Raw genomic sequence first — 17,532 nt, forward strand, 5'->3', positions numbered from 1 at the left:
TTCCCCTTTCAGAATTTGATGTACAGTTTTATGTGCCATTTTGATGCATTCTCTGTTATACAGGTTTTGACATTGCAGTGACTGCACACATTTAATCCTATACACTACATTCTGTGTTTCCAGGTCATTGACCCCATCCTTATGGAGATCTGTGATAAATTTCAAAGAGGTGAAAAAGTTCAGGTCACCATTTTGTGGTTTCAAGCAGGGATGGTGCTACACCGGGGCCAGTGGGTGGCCCTATGAGCTCTTTGCACAAATCCACTACTTCATTTCCTGTCTTTCATGATTGGGTAAACCAATTAATCCAGCAACCTCAGTAACCACAACGACAATGGCCAGACACACCTGGATTAATCAATTTGCCCGTTCATGAAAAACAGGAAATGAAGGAGTGGTATTATATATTTACAAATTATTTTCTCAGCCTTCGGTCAAATCCCCCTTTAGACAGCAAGACAGCAACTGCAACGGGGCTTCCTGTTAAAAACGACTTAAGTAAAGTATCATAAAATAAACCACATTCCTCTCCTGAGAAGGGGGCGGGGCTAATAACACGTTAGCGGAAAGCCTGTTGTGACACTCTTATTACAAATAAATCATGCAAAATGTAGCATCCGTTGAGCTATCTTGACATGCCTGACCGTTGCTTCGGTTGCCTGAGTCCGGAAAAGACGTTGGAAATAGTTTGCTCTTCAATGAGGACTCAAGAGACAACCTTTATCTGTTTCAAGAGTTGTATTTTTATTCATAATCACAAAGAGTAAGATTTCCTTCACAGTCTATTTCAACCAATTGACAACTCCGGGCATTTCATATGTTTCCACAATGCAACTCTTTATTTCCACTGCGTATTGAATTGCTTTTGCCTGTGACTAGCATACAAACAAACACGGCATGCTGTTATAGTAGTCAAACAACATTTTATCACATTTTATAATCAAAAGAATCCTCACAAATCAAATATGATCCAAAGTCAAATGCTTTTCAAAGGACAGAGAGGATCATTTCACCGAGGATAAATGTTGCATTTAAGGATAGTGGGAAATCAGATTAATCCTACTCTGATTGTGTCAGCTTCGACTTCAAAGCGACTGTTCACATGACACAACGTGATTTGGAATGATTGTTTTAACCAGAACAACAACGAATTTATCAGAATCAGCCATCGTTGTTGTTTACATTTGCCTCAAATGCTTTGAGGGCAGAACTGTCACACTTCGAGTGGGATAAATCCGACTAAATTCAAACCCTTCTCGAATGCAGCATAAAACCACCATTTTGACTTGTGACGTAAGATCGAAATTGTCAATACAGTCGACACAAAAAAATTCTGGACACACCAGATGCGTCGGTTTCAGTGATGTCCATTCACAAGAGACTTTGAAGAAGATGCATAGAACACAAGGTACTGTAGTTTGATTAAAATCGGAATCATAGCAACTAGTTTCAGTTGGAGACATACACATTTTCATTTCAAGCTTATTGGATCGCTGTTCTTCTCACCAGCACACTTGTACCTCCTAACCTGGCCGTTGCGAGAAAAGTTTTGGTCACAAGTTGAGCCAGCAAAAGATTTCTCCCCATTATGCGTTCTTGTGTGTTTCCGTAAGCTTCCGTGATCAAATAATTTTTGACTATAAACTGAGCAAGCAAATTTTTTCTCGCCAGTGTGTATTCTTGAGTGTCTTCTTAAGCTCCCGTTCTCTGAGAATCTTTGACCACAAACTGAGCAGGCAAAAGGTTTCTCACCCGAGTGCGTTCTCATGTGTGCTTTTAAGTTTCCCTTCTGAGAGAATCTTTGGCCACAAGCTGAGCAGGCAAAAGGTTTCTCTCCAGTGTGTGTTCTCGTGTGATTTGTTAACTGTATTTTCGTGGAGAATGTCTGACTACAAGCTGAACAGGCAAACGGTTTCTCGCCAGTGTGTGTTCTCGTGTGTGTTGTTAAGTTTCCCTTATCAGAGAATCTTTGACTACAAACCGAGCATTCAAAGGGTTTCTCTCCAGTGTGTATTCTTGTGTGGGTTGTTAAGCTTCCGCTCTCAGAGAATCTTTGCCCACAAACTGGGCAGACAAAAGGTTTCTCCCCCGTGTGTGTTCTCGTGTGTGTAATCAAATTGGTTTTTTGAGAATATCTTTGACCGCAAATTGAGCAAACAAAAGGTTTCTCCCCTGTGTGTGTTCTTCTGTGTACTTTTAGATAACCCTTCTGAGTGAATCGCTTACCGCAATCTGAGCAAGCAAAGGGTTTTTCCCCAGTGTGTATTCTTAAGTGTTGTTTCAGACCCCACTTATAAGCAAATGTTTTCCCACATTGAGAACATTTCCAGCGTTTGTCGTCAGTGCGACACGTCACATCTCCTTCAGACTCTTCATCATCATCATCAGTGTCAGGAGTGTGTGACGTTGTGTCATCACTATCTGATAGTGGCGCTAAGAGGCCGCCGGCTTGTGATCCTCCTCGGTGGTCATCATCACCTTCTGTTGTCAGGTGTTGACTTGAGCTGCTGCTGCTTGGAGGTTCCGTCCCTCCGCTCGCTTCACTTTGACTTTCATCATCACTATTCAAACGGACACCAGTTGAAGGTAACGTGATAATATCGTTCTCTTCTTTAACATATGGTGGCTCGTGCGCTTCCTCTTTTATGTGGGAGGGTTCTGGCTTCTCTGTCCTTTTAATGTCAACTGGCTCTGGGGAATCTTTGTCCTCCACTTCCTGTTTAATGTGAAAGGACTCTAGCTCCTGCTGTTCAGCACAATCATCTTCACTGACGCCTACAGGACACAAGAAGAAAAACACACGTTTGGTTTGGTTAAGTCAATTCTCATGTTGGGAATCTAACATTGTGTAATCGTTGTTCGAGGTTATCAGGCAAGCCAGATGTGTAAACGATTCAGTAGGGGGGAGTGGAAAATAAAGTGTGTAAAACAATATATATCAAGAATGGTAAGACAGTAAACCCTGCATATTGTACACACGCTTTCCGCATTTAACAAAAATTTAAGACATTTTAGTTTTTGTTATATATGGACTATGACTTTTATAATATCTTTTTTTTTAGAAATAAATGAATATTGGTAGGTGTTAAAACATGGTTTCTACTTGCAATCTTGCTTTGCTGTAGTCTATTACAGATAGGATCACACTTTACACAGACTTGTTTATCCACCCTCTTATTGGATTATTGTTCGCTTACTACTAGTGTATTTAATTCAACACCCGTCCATTCCTACATTGGTGAGAATAGTGTGATCATCGTGATGGTGTGGGACGTCACCCATCCCACAATATTCGCCCATGGCCATACCATATCCGTATGTAAAATATCTATTAATTTTTTTTGGACGTTTGATATCTGCCCCCAAAGTTCCACAAACCCACCTGCGTCCCCTGGGCCACTAGAAGCATATTTTTTTAGCTGAAGGTCTGGGTTCATTAAAAAAAAATGGACTTTTGTTAATAACAGAAAGTGAGTGATTAAAAAAAGTGGGTTTACGTAGTGAACAAACCTGCTCTTTGCGGCACATCTGGAGGCTGCTTCTTGCAAACAGCGTCCAGTAGTCGCCGTTGTCGCTCGTTCTCTTTGGCGTCACAAAGTTTCTCCTCGTACTCTGATGTCCTTTTTGCGCACATTTCACACGATAATCAAAACACTTTACGCTCACACTTGATCTCTGCTGAGCGATGTGTGGATCCCAACGCGTCTCTTTGTTAGCGGTTAGCAAGCTAAGCTAAACTAAGCTCAGCAAGGCCGAGAGCTTCAACGTGAACCGAGACGATTTAAAACGGACACGAAGATTAAATGCATGTTGTCCAGTGATTTATTGATGGGCGCAATACGTTGAGTTTTCAATACGCTTGGTGCTAAATAAACAGTGTAGTACAGTATTCAGTCAAAAAGACATTTGCGCCGTACCTAATAATATACGGCAAAGCCACTAGGACAAACTTTGTGTCAGGAACGTGAGTCTCGACAAACGAGCAAAAAGAATATCCAGTGTAGTGTATTTTTAAAAAACAATTAACATGAGCTCCCGTCTATTCACCAATCATTAACTTAACACGTTCAAGTAATTTACAAGCCAATTTATTGTCTCTTTTTGTGTGTGCTATGCCTATCCTTTTTTTGTTTGAAATCGCTTAACGGTTTAACACAAAATTGTCCAAGTGGAATTGCCGTACATTGTCGGCTACCTCCGCACACCAACCACCATATCTGCACCACAAAACATGTTTTCTTAAATTTGTACCGAACGTACTGATTCTTCTATGCAGTATGCAAATTACTACCTTACTGGACTAAAACATAATTTATTATCCTTCCGTCGTCCGCATGGTTTAGTTTTCTGGACCGCTAACAAAGAGGCGCATTTGTGAAACCTCGCTCAGCACCTATCAAGTGTGAGATGATTGTCACGTGAAAATGTGTGCAAGAAGGATAGCAGAGCGCGAAGAGGAACTTTGTGGAGCAAAAGAGGACAACGAATGTGAACGTCAACTAGTGGAGGCTGTTAGCAAGAAGCCTCGAGATGCGTTACACACAGCAGGTTTGGTCTTTTATTACTCTCACCTGGGAAAAACCTCCCTATGTTCAACAATATTCCTGTGAAGATTACCCTTACGCTGAATGTAGCTAATGTGGGCCATGCACTATTCTGCGACCATTAGAGCCCTGCATTTAAAAAAAATAGACCCCTGCATGCAAGGCGCGTCATCATGATAATTGACGTAATCGTGTGCGTATTCGCCATTCTGCAGACGCCGGGCGAGTGAAGCCTCACCGGAAACACGTGACCTCTACCGGAAACACGTTGCTTCGAGCTTCTTTTTTTAACGCAAATATATTTTTTAAACAAATAAACAACTTTATAAAATGACAAATTAGTTAATTTGAACAAAACAGTATACAAAACATGTACAAAATTTGAATATAAACAATCTATACAATATCAACAACACAACTCCATCGGAAACGCGTTACCTCTGAACAAAGCATGTACAACGTCCTCAAATCAACCGTGATTTAAACGTCGACCTTTATTTATTTATTTATTTATTTATTTATTTTAAGGAAAATTAAAGTTTTGAAAGGACATTAAGGAGGGTTAAAACAAAGCAAGCCTCATTGGTATTTGATCATTTGAAGAATTTATTGTCTGATTATACCTCTTTTATGTTTTGTTTTCTTTTGCTTTTGTCTTGTTCAAATGCACAGTTTTATGTTGTGTTGTGCGCACAGTTTGCAATTCTCATGTTATAGGGAGAAATACTGGATGCAGTTTTTTTATTAATAAGGGGAGAGTCGGTTAATTTTCTCTAAAAATGTCAAATTGTTATTGCCACTGGGTGTTACCCGCATGTGACGCGTTATTCATTTGTTTACACCTAAATAAAAAGTTAGAACTAGGCTACTGTTGAGGAATGAAAATAAATTTCCTCTTTGCGTGTTCCAAAATTTGAAGATAGATTTAATGTAAGAAAAAACACCTTTGCAAAAATGATTTTTTAATCTAACAGAGATCTCTGGTCAAATAACAGCCTCTAATTCATCACTTAAACAGGTGGGATTCAGAGCGTCAAATGTGTTTCTTCCATGTGTGGAATGGCTTCTTATAGTTAAAAGACCTCCTCTCTTTTCATTTATAGACTAAACATACTCTTGGTACTTTTCCGTGAGCAGATGGCGTAAACAAGGTCAGGTGTGGGTGTGTTTTTGGGACAAATTCTGTTCAAGGACTAAATGTGTTTTCGCACAAAACGCTGAGAAGGAACTTTTTAGACTAAATAGTATGTCCCAGCTTAAGGTCAGACTATACGAAGTCAACACCACCTGCTCTGCCCAGGACACAAAACATCTCGACAAGGTCAATATAAAGAACTAAAATGTTAATAATGTGTAACAATGGTTAATATATGAAATGAAGAATTAAAAATGTTAATAATATCTAACAGCTACTTAATTGTGAGTTAGGATTCAAGTACTTGCATTCGAGCAATACGTTTTAAAATGCTTGAATTATTAATTTTTTTTTGAAATTATGTGCCAGGGTTGAATTTGCGCCAACATGAAAACAGGAATGAGTACTAAGGAGGCTAAAGATAAACCAGTGAGATTTATTTTCTTGTGTCTTTCAGACATCTGTGAAGAACTTCATCTCGGGCAGCAGGACCCAAAATCCCCATTCATTAAAGAAGAAGAGGACAAAAAAGCTCACATCAAAGAGGAGGGGGAAGTGTTTCTACCTGAAGGATTATCCCGCTTTAAAAAAGAGGAGTCATGCTACTCTTACATAAAAGAAGAGGAGGAGTTCCTACACATTAAAGAGGAAGAGCAAGAGGAAATCATCAAGGTTCGATTGACTGGTGTCCCTTTGAAGAGTGAAGAGGAAGATGACGATCCAAGTGAGGAGAGCAGAGGGGCGGAGCCTCCAAGCAACATGACAGAAGGTGATGGAGCACACTTTGGACCATCACAAACAGACAGCCACATAGCTCCACTATCGGATAGTGACCACACATCACACTCCCCTCGCACTGATGATGAGGATGATGATGATGATAATGATGATGAACATTCTAAACGTGGTATGACATGTCACAGTGACAACAAACACTGGAAATGTTCTCAATGTGGGAAAACTTTTGTTTTCAAGTCTCAAATGAAAAGGCATATGAGAGTGCACACTGGAGAGAAACCATTCATCTGCTCGGTTTGTGGTAAAAGATTTACTCAAAAGAAAAGCTTAAGAAATCACGTTAGAAAACACACCGGAGAGAAACCTTTTGTCTGCTCAGTTTGTGGCGAAAGATTCACTCAAAAGGGAAGCTTAAGAAATCACACAAGAAAACACACTGGTGAGAAATCTTTTGCCTGCTCAGTTTGTGGCCAAAGATTTTCTGAAAAGAGAAACTTATCAAATCACACAAGAAAACACACCGGAGAGAAACCTTTCTCCTGCTCAGTTTGTGATGAAAAATTTTCGGAAAAGAGAAACTTATCAAGACACACAAGAAAACACACAGGAGAGAAACCTTTTTCCTGCTCAGTTTGTGGTCAAAAATTCTCTGAGAAGCAGTGTTTAAAAATACACACAAGAACACACGATGGCCAAAAACCCTTCGCCTGCTCAGTGTGTGGTAAAAGATTCTGTACGAAGGGACAGCTGACAACACACACAAGAACACACACTGGCGAGAAACCTTTTTGCTGTTCAGTTTGTGGCAAAAGATTCTCTCAGAACGGAACCCTTAAAATACACAAAAGAACGCACACTGGTGAGAAACCTTTTGCCTGCTCATTTTGTGGTCAAGGATTTACTCATAAAAGCCATTTGACCACACACACTAGAAGACACACTGGAGAGAAACCTTTTTCCTGCACAATTTGTGGTCAAAGTTTCTCTCAGAAGGGAACCTTAAAAAGTCACAGAAGAACACACACAGGGGAGAAACCTTTTTCCTGCTTAGTTTGTAGCAAAACATTCTCTCAGAAAGGAAAGGTCAAGACGCACAAGTGTGTTGGTGAGAATAGCGGTGATCAATGATGGTCCCACCTGTCATCTGTCACGTCATCTTCAAAGACAAGTTTGAAACTTGTGACTTTGTCTCTGACTTAATTACTTGCTGTGAGTGTTGAGAATTAGCATGCATGCTAAAACACATGCAAGAATACTTCTGCTTTGTCTAATGTTGTCTAATGGAAAATAGCATATGGGATCCTGAAAAAAATGGACATTTTGTAATGTAACTATATAATCTATACTGTACCGTGTCTTGTCAGTGAAGTTGAATTGTTTTAATCTGTTCTGTTGCCTTACCTCGCTCTCTCTCTCTCTCTATTTATATTTATAATCTTGTACGGCTCTACCTTCAAAATCATCACTTTTCAGGAGACTCCAAAAACAGCACGTTTGTTCTACCCTTAACATTTCATCATAAAAGGGGACGGGCCATTTTCAACACGTTTGATTGGTTAATAATTTGTAAAAAATATATATATAATAATAATAATAAAATAAATAAAAAAAACTCACACGAGTGGACTGACAAATAGTATAGATTAAAAATAAATAAATAAATGTGCACGAATGGTGTGAATGTTTGGTGGTGGTCGGAAGGGCCGCAGGCGCACACTGGCGGTTGTACGTAGTTTATGTAGTCTACTGCCACCAGAGTGTGAATGTGTGTGTTCATGAATAATATATTCAGTGTCCAGAAAAAGCGCTATATAAATCTGATGCATTATTATTATTATTACAAATTGTGACTTAGGAGGTTTTCAATTGCGTTCATTATATTTTTCAACAAGAAAACCAAATAAAAAAGACTCACATAGACTTTTTGCATTTTGTCTATTTTTTTATTCCAAAGTTCAGCAATAGTACAGTTTACAGAATCCTGGGCTATCGACTTTCTCTTGCCGGCCCATAAAGCCACACACTAAGACAACAAGAGAAGAGCGCAGCTTCGTTCCCATCTGGCTTTTTGTAGTCAAGTGGTGTGGTCAAGTTGATTTGTTGTTGAGGACGAGATAACTTCCTCTCAGCATCAGCATCATCCACACTGGTCAGGGTTGCGTTTGATGGGAGGACTTACTTCTCGCTCAACCATTGGCTGGAACATTCTACGGTTTATCATCCTTTGTCCTCGATCCTAGAAATCAAATCACGTTTGTGCAAGCATGCATCTGATTCCATTCAACAGGATCGTTACCAAGCTTCTGCAGAGCGTTGCTGATGATCTGATCATATATCAGCTGTGTTGGAGAAGGGAAACATCCAAAACCTGAAGGACTCCGGCCCTCGATGACCAAATGTGCCCAGCCCTGTTTAAAATGGTTGTCTTGAGCATTCACTTTTTCATATGATGACGCCTTTATTCCTGGTGCTACTGATTTGTGTGTCCATGTTGGGAGGAGCAGGTGGAATAAGCTAAGTGAGTTAAGGGTTCAAATTTTTGACGACTTGATACATTAAACATGCGTTATGGTACATACTGATCTCTTAACTCATTCACTGCCATTGACGGTTATAGACGTCAAAATTCATTTAAACTATTTTGATTAGTTTAAAATTGTTTTCCACTTTTGTTAACAAAAGTATGAAAAACTAGATTTTTTTTATTGTTCATTTAGAACAGATATAAAATTTGTGATTAATCGTGAGTTAACTAGTAAAATCATGCAATTATTTACAATTACAAATTGTAATTGCCTGACGCCCCTAATTTTTGAATAATCTTTTCTATAAAAACAAAAATGGAATTATTTAAAAATAATAATCTTTTCTATTTAACAAAATATTTTAATTATTTTGTATTTTTTTTAAATAATCTTTTCTTTAAAAAAATGTAATTATTGTGTTTTTTATTTTTGTATTTATTTATTTGAATTATTATTTTTAATTATTTGAATTATTTTTTTTAATCATCTTTTCTTTAAAAAATAATTTGAATTACAATTTTTTTTAATTTTCAATCTTTTCTATAAAAAAAAATATTTTTTTTAATATTTTCTTTAAAAAATGTTTGTTTTTTTAAATAACCCTTTTCTTAAAAAAAAAAATATTAAAAATTAGGGGCGTCCGGCGATTACATTTTTTATTCATAATTAGTCTTCTCTAGTTAACTCACGATTAATCACAAACTTTATATATGTTCTAAATGTACAATACAACATTTTTTCCCTAGGTTTTCATTCTTTTGTTAACAAAAGTGGGGAAAAAATGTTAAACTTATAGAAATAAAGTGAATTTTTGACATCTATAGCCGTCAATGGCAGTGAATGAGTTAATAGTCCATGATGATGAAAAAGTGGCGAATAGGGGGCATTGTATTCAGACCAGGAAAAAATACGTACCACTTTGTTTTGCAGAGCTTGGAGTAGTTTTTGTAAAGCTGGGAAAAGTGTTGTACCAAATTACATTGCAGTAATGGAGATGGGGTTCTAATAACGTTTTGTATAATGTAAGGAGCGTCGGAGTTGGAAGAAAATGTCTCAGTTCAGTGAAGAGGCACACTTTTTTTTTTAAACAAGAGAATCAATATGTTTTTTTAAATTTAGTGATTCATCAAGGTATATTCCCAATAATTGTCCGCTTGTCCATTGATTTCAGGATGTATATGTTTGGCATAGTCGTGTTTATAAGCCTACATTTAAACAATTGGTCAATATTACATGGGCTACATATTATGGGCTCTTGTGGGCCAAAAAGAGACTAGTATCACAACAAAACGGTGGAACACTTTCGAGGAATTAACAAAATTATTGGTGTTGCAAGGTATGTTATCATAACCTGTTGGACCTGCCCTTTTTGTGGTGTTTTGTCTCCTTCTACAGGCGTTCTTGTGTAATTGTTTTTTTGTTGTTGTTGACTGCGGCTGTGTTCCGGTAGATGATCACAGGACACATCCAGTTAATAGTGGGCAGTGCGCAAACCACACGCTAGTTTACGCTACTATTCTACGGCTACAGTTTTTTCAGTCCAAGTAACTTTTCGCTCCAGCGCTTGCTCCCATCTGGTCCAGGCTGCCTCATTCCCACCATCCCGCTTCTCCTCTACTCTTGCTCGCACCTCCTCAAGGATTAGCAGCCACCTCTCTCTACCCTGTGCCTTTTCAACGTGTGGGGTCCTGCCGCTACCTAAACCCGCTCCTCCTTGTGCCACCATAGCCACTAGTGCCTTAACTTTGACTCTGCAACATCCACAGCCTGGGCAGCTCTCCATTTGCGACCTGGATTCCTCCTGCCTGGACAACCTTGGGGTCACTGGACTCGAAGAAATCTATTGAATCAATTTGATGAAATAACTTTCAGAGATTGCAAGCTTGCGTGTGTACTAAGGTGATAGGTGATCATTGATCCAGATCCCGGCATCATGTGGCAAAAAATAACCAAGGACTTACAGTCTAGAGCTCCTTTCAAGTTGCAGCACTTCAGTTAGAAAAGATAACCATTAATGATTGACAATGGGGCTTGTTTTTGTCTTAATTGTTTTGTGATGTACAACATATGCTGATAAAAAAAAAAATTAAAAGGACAAAGTGTTCCCTTAATGGTTTTAAGCATTGTATATGCTATGTATACAGTACGAGCCAAAAGTTTGGACACACCTTCTCGTTCAATACATTTGCTTTATTTTCATCACTATGTACATTGTAAAGTGGCAGAAGATGGATGGATGGATGTACATTGTAGATTCTCACTGAAGGCTTCAAAACTATCACAACTAACGTACACATGTGGAGTTATGTACTTAACAAAAAAAGGTGAAAATAATAACATAAATACATAAATAAATATCCATCCTTTTCTCTGATTACCCCCCCCCCCCCCCATTTTTGACATTATCTCGAGGTAGTCACCTAAAAGGGTTTTCCAACAGTTTTTAAGGATTTCCCACAGGTAAGAACGCTAAGAGTATGCACATTTATTTTGAAGAATATATAATATAAAACATGTTTTCAAAAAAAAAAAAATCCTTTAAGTATATAACTCCACACTGTTCATTCATAGTTTTGATACATTAAGTGAGAATCTACAAAGTAATGCATTGAATAAGAAAGTGTGTAGAAATTTTTGGCTTGTACTGTATATGTAGGCCTAAAATGTGTGCGCGCTAGTCCGTGTTGGTTAAAATAATTTGTGAGAAGAGTTAGCCAACTAACAAACTACATATACCGCTGACATACATGCCATTTGTAGGTACACGGCAGAAGATGTACTCTAGTAATATTATGTGTTCTTTTTTTTTTTTTTTAAGTATTGTGTCTGTCGGTCTTATCTTGACCGCTGATATTGTCATTGTGTGTTTCAGCTGCAACACTAGGAACAATGAAGAGATTTTGTTTCTTAAGTCGTTTAGAAAGCTCAAAGTAAAAGAACTGTATTGCCAGCAAATAAGGTAAGATAAATACTGCACTCATATTGTCAAAGTAAGGAGAGAGGGGAGGAGAGAATAGATTTATCAATTGGCCCCTAGCGGCAGCCGTCTTACGTTTGCACTCTTCCTGACAACTTCAATGCAATTTTCACTAAAAGCACTTATCAGTGCGTGGTTTACGCCATGATCTCTGTAAGAAGTAATGAGAGCCTCGCAAAAGAATGAACTTCACTGTCGTCTCCATCAATTATTCAGAGTTTATTAGGTAATACAGAGGTTATATTACAGATTACGTAGTCAAAATATACAAGGTAGGACGAGAGAACTTTTTTGCTTCTTCGTTCTTCCTATTCCCTTTTGAACATGTAAACTGTGTTTACAGATGCATCTGGAGTTTAAAACGTTAATATCAAAGCTTTTCTACATCATGCATGCACCGCCAATGCCCAGATGAGTACAAATAGCCCTGACTTTTTAAATGTGGTTGCACCTATAAGCTTGCATATTCCCTTCAGTGTGGTAGAAAATAAGCGGCAAAAATGAAATTACCATTTTCCTTTTGACCTCCGATTTCAATTTTTTTTTGACCGATTCAAACCATTCTAACTTTAAACTGTTTAGATTATCCTTTATTCAAAATGTCTACACATTCACTAAAATTCCAATGTAAACATATTCAGCTCATTCTATGTCATTCAATCAAAATCATTCCACAATTTTCCATCTCAGCCTTCACATGCAATTTCTCCAGAAATGTTATTTTCTAGTTCAAAGACAAGTTAATTATTTTTTGTGTCGTGCTTGCCACCTTGGGAACGACGGCTATCAGTATGTCCCGGCCACAAACAAGGGCTGAGTGAGAAAGTGTCACCAAAGACGAAGACATTTGGATTCAAGGATGATGATGATTCTGATGAAACCAGATCAAACACAATTCCGACAGTCAAGGTTTGAAACTGGAAGGCAGATGACACATCTATGATGTGATGATTTTATCTGTCAGATGCAGCTACGCTAGCTGTGAAGCTAAATTAGCTAATAGTCAACACTTGGCCACAACACGCTTTTAGAAAACACAAAAAGTACAACATAAAATAACCGATGAGACATAGAATCATGTCATTTTTTTGTTAATAATTATCTTAGTAACTATTTTAGGTATTAAACCTTTACATTTTTATTCAAAGCTTCTTCGTTACGGCGTTCCTCACCAGTACACTTGTGTCTCTTGACATTATACTTCTGGGAGAATCTTTGGCTACAAACTGAGCAGTCAAATGGTTTCTCACCAGTGTGTGTTCTTGTGTGTCTTAATAAAATGCTCTTGTCGGAGAATCGTTGGCCACAAACTAAGCAGACAAAAGGTTTCTCACCAGTGTGTGTTCTTGTGTGATAAATTAAGCTTCCCTTCCAAGAGAATCTTTCGCCACAAATTGAGCACACAAAGGGTTTCTCACCAGTGTGGGTTCTTGTGTGAGTTCTTAAGTGTCCCTTCCGAGAGAATCTTTGGCCACAATCGGTGCAGGTAAAAGGTTTCTCGCCAGTGTGGGTTCTTGTGTGTTTTGTTAAGCTTCCCTTCTCAGAGAATCTTTGGCCACAATCTGTGCAGGTAAAAGGTTTTTCACCAGTGTGGGTTCTTGTGTGCCTTGTTAAGCTTCCCTTCTCATAGAATTTTTGGTCACAATATGAACAGGCAAACGGTTTCTCACCCGTGTGGGTTCGAGTATGATTAATCAAGTTTCCCTTCTGAGAGAATCGTTGGCCACAGACTGAACAGGTAAAAGGTTTGTCACCAGTGTGAGTTATCGTGTGCTTCCTTAAGCTTCCCTTCTGAGAGAATCTTTGATCACAAATTGAGCAGGCAAAAGGTTTTTCACCAGTGTGGGTTCTTGTGTGCCTTCTTAAGCTTCCCTTTCGAGAGAATCGTTGGCCACAGTCCGTGCAGGCAAAAGGTTTCTCACCAGTGTGTGTTCTCGTGTGTTTTGTTAAGCTTCCTTTCTCTAAGAATCTTTTGCCACAAACGGAGCAGACAAAAGGATTTTCTCCAGTGTGTATTCTCATGTGTTGTCTGAAACAACTCTTATAAACATAAGCTTTCCCACACTGAGAACATTTCCAGCGCTTGTCGTTGTGAGATGTCATATCACGTTCAGACTCCTCCTCCTTATTGTCATCATCGCCATGTGACAATGTGTCGTCACTATCTGACAGTGGAGCCAAGAGGTCGTCTGCTTGTGATCCTCCCTGGTGGTCTCCATCAACTTCTGTTGTCATGTGTTGATATGAGCTGCTACTTGGAGGCTCCACCCCTCTGCTCCCCTCACTTGGACCTTCATCGTCACGAGTCAAACGGACACAAATTGATGGCAACTCCTCCTCGTCCTCCTCTTTGATATAGGGGTGCTCGACTCCTTTCTCCTCCGTGCACGGGTGCTCTGGCTCCTCCTCCACCTCTTTTTTGATATAAGGAGGCTGCTCCTCCTCTTCCTCTTTAAAGAGGGCGACCTCTTCATCCTCTTCTTCCTCTTTAATGTGAAGGGGGGGCTCTGAGTCCTGCCACTCAGGATGAACATCTTCACTGATGTCTGCGTGTCACAAGAAAACAAACACACATGGTATTATGGTTTATATTTAGCAGAGATCAGATTTGCAGCCAAAATCCCGATTAGCCATTTGTGTTGACGTTGGAGAATGAGTTTCAAATTGATTCATATCCTTTGCATTTTTCGGGGGGGGGGGGGGGGGGGCACTTTTAAGTCCGACAGATGAAAAATGCAATTTAATCACTAGTTACAATGTATTGTATACACAAGCAGTATCCTTGAAAATGTGTTTTCCTATCTGATAATATGCTATTTTCCCTTTGGATAGTTGTGTTTTATTTTGTATTTTGTCTTTAATTAATGTAATTGTTTTTCTCATTTTAAATAGATTAAAAATATATATTATTAATATCGACTGATATGAAATACTTATATCATGATACATTTTTCAGCCATATCACCCAGCCCTAGTTGTATAAAACACATTAAAGAATTGGGTGGACAAACAGGTGCATTTGCAGTTTGTTTGCAGTGTCCTTATTAAAAAAAAAAAAAAAAAAAAAATGTACATACTACTAACTGGAGTCTTTTCTAAATAATAATTTTAAAAAAGCTCACCAGTGATGGGACACTGTCTCGTTAAGAAAAAAGTAAACAGAAAAAGCATGTCACATTTATTTACTTATTTAAACTTAATGGTATAGTGGAGGATGTGTTTTGGCTGCGTTTTCCGGGTGGATCATCTTAACGGTTCGTCCTCCATTCTGTCAATCAATCTGGAGAAATGTTTACGTAACGCGGTCGTGCGTGCTCTTACGCACTTTGAGTGTTTATGTAGCCGGTGAGCTTCGGTTTCATCCATTCATTGTAGCGCCACCAATCTCACAGCGTAATTTACTTTACTTATATGAGCGAGCTGCAGAGACTGTAAACAGAACCTTAACTTAACATTCATAGTTAACAAAATTACAACTCACAATAACATTTGGATGTAATAGAACATAAGAACAACAGCTTTTAATAGTTTGAACAAACTGTTTGTTGTCTGCCAGGCACTCCTTGCTAATGCTAGCAGCTAACTTTTTGCCACCAATGTCGAGACTTGTGCAGTTTCCACCATCCTAAATTAGCGATTAAATATGAATTTAGGATAGTGTTGTGTTGATATTTGTTACAACTGTAATGTCAATAAAAACTACGATATAAAAAAAATCCTACACTTCGAAATGGGAAGTCAAGCTAGCCGTCATGTCCCCACGAGGGTCAACTTCAAAGTAAAAGTCAGCTTAGGCTATTGCATTGGCATCAATGTATTATCTAGTAAGCTTTATTTTGAAGTTAGCCTTAGCGTTGGTGGTGTGTTACTTAGAATGTTTCCTGCAGGCAGAAAAAAATCCTGCATCATTAATTTGACGTCTTGTTTCACCCCTAATTGCCAAAATACTCCCAAACACGCGACTTAGGTGATCCATAAGCATTTTCAACTTATTTGGTGCCATAATAGTGAATGTGGACTGATAATGTTGCCTTCACGTGATTCCGGCAGGGTTCGGGTTAGGGGTGGGGGTGCGAGTGTTGGAACGCGGCCAGGAAACAATGCTGATGTGTGAAACCTGGAAGTCGGAAGTCTGTGGCATCTACCCCATTATGTGCAGAAGTTAAATGAGCATTAATTAAAGTGGCGTGGGGTTTCACAGCGATCAAATGTCAGGCTCATATTATTCATTTTGTATATATGTAAATTATCACAATTGCCCGTGTGTACTTTTTGCCGATAACTGAGAATTCCTCACATCCAGGCATTTCTGATCTTTCCACAATGCAATGCAATGCTTCCTTTATGAAATGAAAACAAACGGTGTATTGTACTGCTTTTGTCTGTGATTATCATACAAACCAGGCAAATTGTTATAGTAGTCAAACAAAATTTCATCACATTTTTAAAATAATCCTCATAAATCGAATTACAACGATCCAAAGTCCGATTATTTTCAATGAGCGGAGACAGAAACGGCATAATGTAAAGTATTTCATCAACAAGTGATAGTAAGTAACCCAACCTGCTCTGTGAAGCACAAATGTTGGCTTCATCTTGCAATGACGTCCAGTAATTGTCGTTGTCCACAAAGTTCCTCCTGACACTTGCAGCGTGTTGATCACAAACGGGCGTCCTTGTTAGCAGCTGGCAAGCTAAGCTAAGACATGCTAGGCCCACAAAGCTTTAAGTGGACACGGAATGCATCAAATTATGCTTTAGTACAGTGCATCAAACAGGACGGTCCAAGTCGAAGTTTAGCTCGATGGCTACAAATGACAGGAAAAATTGGCAAAGCGCATTTGTCCTTCTTCGTAGTAGCGTCTCGCCTTTCGTTGTCGTTGTTCTTCTTCTTGTACATCTGTGGCCGTTGGCAAACAACGTAATGATGCATTTCCGCCACCTCCTGGTTAGGAGTTTTCTGAATTATTTTTAGAATACAATATTTAAAAACATATTGTCTGTAACAAGGCCACAAATTGGGTAGCTTCTTTTGCTCTCATATCTCTTACAATAACATGTTCCCCTTATGGAATAAAAAGGACATTCTCTATAAACATCAAAAAATTGTTTAATAATATTGTATGGGTGGATCAGGTACAGTATTTAAAGATGGAATAGTACTTTTTTTGTTGTCAGAATGGTGATATCTGATGTTCTGGGGCATGCGTTTTAAATCCTAACTGATCTGGGCTTGATGTCCAGAAATCGTCCTTGTTATCTCTAATACGTACATTTGTAGGTAAAGAATGTCAATCCAAATCTTCTAGTAAGAACAAAGTAAGAGTGATTTATTCATTTATGTATTTATTTATTTATTTATTTATTTATTGTTATTTTTTGCAACTCAAAACAGCTTTCTGCTTGTGTTGAATACGTTTTTTTTTTGTCTAAATTTATGTTGAATGTATTTTTTTTTATCCTCGATGCAGTTAACGTTCTTACAGCAACGCCACCAAGACAAACGTCAAATCGAATTGACGGAGTACAAACCCTTGTTGTATTAATGAAGCGAATCTTGTTACCAAGTTAAGTAATCCCATGAACGTGTTCAATTATGTACGTATTTGTGAA

At 38.5% G+C, this 17,532-nt stretch overlaps 2 protein-coding genes across 4 annotated transcripts; one reads left to right on the forward strand and one right to left on the reverse strand.

Annotated features, from left to right (window-relative positions):
- Window positions 1-771: 771 nt before the first annotated feature.
- LOC144043277 (uncharacterized) lies at window positions 772-16,825 on the reverse strand. 2 transcript variants are annotated; one of them, XM_077556714.1, is made up of 2 exons: window positions 3,511-3,917; window positions 772-2,775 (listed from the first exon to the last, which is right to left on the reverse strand). In XM_077556714.1, exons 1-2 carry the CDS (start codon window positions 3,632-3,634, stop codon window positions 1,472-1,474), a joined length of 1,428 nt encoding a protein of 475 aa, XP_077412840.1. In that variant the 5' UTR covers window positions 3,635-3,917; the 3' UTR covers window positions 772-1,471. The 2 variants fall into 2 exon arrangements, with proteins under 2 accessions (XP_077412840.1, XP_077412839.1); XM_077556713.1 differs by lacking the exons at window positions 772-2,775; window positions 3,511-3,917 and adding exons at window positions 12,120-14,465; window positions 16,484-16,825.
- Window positions 1,314-7,997, forward strand: LOC144043276 (uncharacterized). Of its 2 annotated transcripts, none has more exons than XM_077556712.1 (2): window positions 1,314-1,408; window positions 6,137-7,997. In XM_077556712.1, the coding sequence occupies exons 1-2, from the start codon at window positions 1,393-1,395 to the stop codon at window positions 7,543-7,545; spliced, it is 1,425 nt and encodes a 474-aa protein (XP_077412838.1). In that variant the 5' UTR covers window positions 1,314-1,392; the 3' UTR covers window positions 7,546-7,997. The 2 variants fall into 2 exon arrangements, with proteins under 2 accessions (XP_077412838.1, XP_077412837.1); XM_077556711.1 differs by lacking the exon at window positions 1,314-1,408 and adding an exon at window positions 4,183-4,548.
- Window positions 16,826-17,532: the final 707 nt, after the last annotated feature.

Source organism: Vanacampus margaritifer, chromosome 2 (assembly GCF_051991255.1).
Source record: "Vanacampus margaritifer isolate UIUO_Vmar chromosome 2, RoL_Vmar_1.0, whole genome shotgun sequence".
In the NCBI taxonomy this organism is placed as follows: Eukaryota; Metazoa; Chordata; class Actinopteri; order Syngnathiformes; family Syngnathidae; genus Vanacampus; species Vanacampus margaritifer.

Excerpts from the sequence above, each read along its gene's own strand:
- LOC144043276 (XM_077556711.1), top strand. The coding sequence starts at position 4,425 with ATGTGTGCAAGAAGGATAGCAGAGCGCGAAGAGGAACTTTGTGGAGCA. Across the intron at positions 4,549-6,136 it reads AGATGCGTTACACACAGCAG|ACATCTGTGAAGAACTTCAT; the intron begins GTTTGGTCTTTT and ends TGTGTCTTTCAG.
- LOC144043277 (XM_077556713.1), bottom strand. The coding sequence starts at position 16,514 with ATGAAGCCAACATTTGTGCTTCACAGAGCAG. Across the intron at positions 14,466-16,483 it reads ATTTGTGCTTCACAGAGCAG|ACATCAGTGAAGATGTTCAT; the intron begins GTTGGGTTACTT and ends TGTGACACGCAG.